The sequence below is a fragment of the Triticum dicoccoides genome, chromosome 4B (assembly GCF_002162155.2).
Source record: "Triticum dicoccoides isolate Atlit2015 ecotype Zavitan chromosome 4B, WEW_v2.0, whole genome shotgun sequence".
NCBI lineage: Eukaryota > Viridiplantae > Streptophyta > Magnoliopsida > Poales > Poaceae > Triticum > Triticum dicoccoides.
The window spans coordinates 18,259,413-18,263,238 of NC_041387.1; the positions used below are offsets into that span (position 1 = coordinate 18,259,413).

Consider the following 3,826-nt stretch of genomic DNA (forward strand, 5'->3'; position numbering starts at 1 on the left):
GTGATTCTTTGATGCGTACATCCTCCTCCACGTAGTCAAGGTTTGCGTCGATCCTGCGGCTCGTCAGCGGGTTTGCGAAGAGCTTTGGGGTCCCCGCAGAGGACGTCCATCTCCATGAAGAAGATCCTGTAGAGCTAGAGCGAGAGGAGGTCCGTCCGCAACCGACGGCGGCCGTCGGCTCGCACCAGCCTTTGCAGATGCAGCGGGATGCGGCGAGGCTGGGTGGCGCGAGACGGCCGAGGACGCAAGCGAGGATGTCGTCGGGCAGGGGCAGAGGCAGGGCCATGGATTGATCGGTGCGTACGGCTGCTGCTTCCTTTTGAATCAGAGTCAGAGACGACGGGCGATGAATATGATCGCCGGCGCTCTTGCTCGGAGACTCCATATTTAGAGTACGTATGAAATTGATGCAGAGGAGCAATGCTAGACCTACGAAGATATTCTACGTAAGCTAACGTTTTGCTTAAACGCTCATCTATCTCTCTGTGATGTGATTCAGATAATTACTACTTTCTTCGTCTCAAAATAAATAAGCATCTCAAACAACACATTAGTCGGTCCTTTCATAATTCATTATTTGTTTGGGAGCAACAAGTACAAGCTAGCATATCCACGGCCGATTGTTCGCATATGCTTGGTAAAACCATTCAATATATTCTAATGCACATTCCATAAAAAAACACGCACGAAAGAAATGGAATCAAGATCGGAGTAGACTGTTACAATTATCTTCTTTAAGCATTCATGAACATATACAGGTAACAACTCATTTGAAACACACCCTACACCCCGGTATTCCTTAAAAAAAACATTTCCTTCAAAAGAAACACCCCGTATATATTGACTCTCTGCACCGTTAATTCTTTTCAGATATATCTCCCGTCCAACATGGTGTGTAGGGGAAAACACTTCCTACACACTGTACACGTAACTGGCCCAAGTCTTGTACTTTCAATCTACTGAAATCATAAGCAACTACCCTCGCTTGTGTTCGTAGGAAGACAATCTCTTTGAATGGATGAAATCCAAGGAAATAAAGCACTCCCAAATTCATATCGTCAGATTCAACCTTATCTTCAGCCGCAAGGATAATACCATTGTCGAAGTCCCATTCATAGTTATCTTGCACTGGTGCTTCCTTAACATTTTCATCACAATCACCTTTCTGTAGGATCCACGGTCCTTGGTTTTCATCACGAGAAAACCAAGAAAATTTTGCCACCGCTGCCGCGAAGTTGATGCCATTCTTTAGCACCCACTCCCACTTACCACATGATTCAGTAAGCAACCAAATCTGAAGTCCCCCCCAGGTATCATTATAAATCAAAGTGCAGTACACCCCCTTCTTTGATTTCCCTAGATAAAGATTGGTGGAATCTTCCATTTTACTTCCTGTTGGCGATTTAATCACTTCATACGAACCATCCGTTAAGGTTATGCTGCAAACATATCAGGTGGATGAAGATAAGATGTCTGTTAAGAGATACTACTACTTCTGCTCCATAATGTAGCACATATTTGATTTTTAGAAAGTCAAGCATGTCTATGTTTAGAACCAAACTTATAGAAGAAAATATCAACATTCAAAATTAAAAATTAAGTATCATCAGATTCATCACAAAGCGTATATTTATATTTTATTTATTAAATGATTTAGACATATGTAGTTTATTCTACAAACTTGGTCAAACGTAAACATGTTTGAATTTTTTTCAAGACTAAATATGCACTAGCTACGTTGTGAAACAGAGAGACTAGTCCGATGAGATGAGTTTCATCTTCTTCAAAAAAAAATTAACATGATTAAAGTAATGACCAGCGCGCAAATGCATACCGTAAAATGGAGTCATTTTGACAATGCACATAGATCGCTCCTTTCCAGTAGACGGCATAACGGTGTTCATAATCCCTATATGGATCCATGTCAGCGATGGTCCCTGCAGCCTCTCCTCTCCGGGCCAACGACCTCTCCTCCCATCTCCATGTCCTTGAAGAGAAGACTTGTATTGGGTAGGCCAAGGGCGGCCACTCCGATTCCTCCGTGAATATTGTTGTTGCGCAATCAAGAAGACCGTAGGAGACACAAGGAAGAAGAAGCACATCGTAGTGCGGCGACACGGTGGGGTCATAAACAAGGCACACGTCGTTGCGAAAGTCCTCCATCCCTGTGCACCTAGGCGGGGGCGGAGGCAAACGCACCCATTGACGAGTCGCCGGATTAACCACGAGGTGGTTCCAAAGCAAGAGAAGCCCGTTGCAGTGATTCTCGATAAATGAACCCTCGTCGTTCTTGACATAACCAAGGCTTGCGTCGTCAATTCTGTGCTTTGTGAGTGGGTTTGCGAAGAGCTTTGGTGGGTCTGGACAGAGCTCCTCCATGAAGAAGATACCGTGGAGCGAGAGCGGGAGGAGGTCCGTCCGCAGCAGGCGGTAGTCGTCGACAATGGCGCGCCAGCCTTTGCAGACACTGCGGGACACGGTGAGGCTGCGCGGCGCGAGATGGCCGAGGACGCACGCGAGGATGTCAGCGTGCGCCGCTAGCAGGGCCATGGATATTGATCGGTGCGTATGTATGGCTTCCTTGTGAAACAGATACGGACGATGATGCCGGCGTTCTTGCTCGGAGATTCAATATGAACGAGATATGTCGATGGTGGGATAGCTCTTGCAAACACACATATATACTATATATATATTTCCAGGGGGCCGTGGCTAAAGCGCGTCCCAGCCGGTTCCGACCGCGACCGGGAAACGGCAAAGCCAGAGCTGGATTCTGGCCGATCCTTGGCCTAGTCTATTTCCTCCTTTACGCGTTTGGATATCTTTTCTTTTTCTGATAATAATAAAAACGCGTTTGGATATCTGGTTCGTCAGCGCACAAGCGGCGTCCTGCTGGACCGGTCAATTGCGTACAGAGCGGGAGCGAGATGTGCACAGTCTATAAATTGGAACAGTTGATCAAAAAAATTGGAACATTTTTTCGATCCATGATTTTTTTTGAAGTTGGAATATTAATTGAAACTCAAAAAAATTTCTGATAACGTGAACTTTTTTGAAAAACATATTATTTTTTAAATTCTGAACACCTTTAAAAAATGAACAAAAATTCGAAATTCCTAACATTTATCGAATTTTCGAACATTTACTTAAATTTTGTTTGAAAAAAACGTGAATATTTTTTTAAAAGTATGAACAAATTTTTGAAATTTTAAATAAATTTTAATTTTTTGTACAAACTTGGAAATTGTGAACTTTTTTGAAATTTTCAAATTTATGATAAAGAAAATAAGAAAAAGGGTAAAAAATAAAAAAACAAGTAAAAGTAATCAACATGAAATTTAAAAAATGGTTCAGGAACCTTCTTGAAGGTTTCCAAAACAGAAAAAACCCGAACATGAACTTCTCACAGGTTACGAAAATCGGGAGCACCTGACTGCTAAAATGGGTCTGCCCATATATCAGGTCGCTAGCTCGGTTCTACGCGAAAGCACGACTCTTTGCCGCAATATGCGGCATATAGGATTTTCTCATGAGCAAACCTGTGGAACCGAGATCCTATTGGACCGGAGCTCCTATATAACGTGTTTTGCGTCAAATAGGGATCATATTAGTTGGATTGTGTGATTGCGTCTATATTCGGTTCATTGTCTAGCAGTGTATAGATGCACATTACAACGGTACAAATAGAGGACCGGGCCTAAGATCTAGATTGATGTGCTCCTTAGGTAGGTGAAAGCCGGATTTGTAAGGGTGAGCAAGGAGGAGATGGGTGCGCGAGGCGGTCCCATGGGCGAAAATGGACCACGTGGAGAGCAAGGAGTGGGCG

The 3,826-nt window shown here is 43.7% G+C and overlaps 1 protein-coding gene across 1 annotated transcript; it reads right to left on the reverse strand.

Moving 5' to 3' along the window:
• Positions 1–793: 793 nt before the first annotated feature.
• LOC119293221 lies at positions 794–2,643 on the reverse strand. The gene is made up of 2 exons (XM_037571764.1): positions 1,835–2,643; positions 794–1,439 (listed from the first exon to the last, which is right to left on the reverse strand). The coding sequence occupies exons 1-2, from the start codon at positions 2,548–2,550 to the stop codon at positions 857–859; spliced, it is 1,299 nt and encodes a 432-aa protein (XP_037427661.1). The 5' UTR covers positions 2,551–2,643; the 3' UTR covers positions 794–856.
• Positions 2,644–3,826: the final 1,183 nt, after the last annotated feature.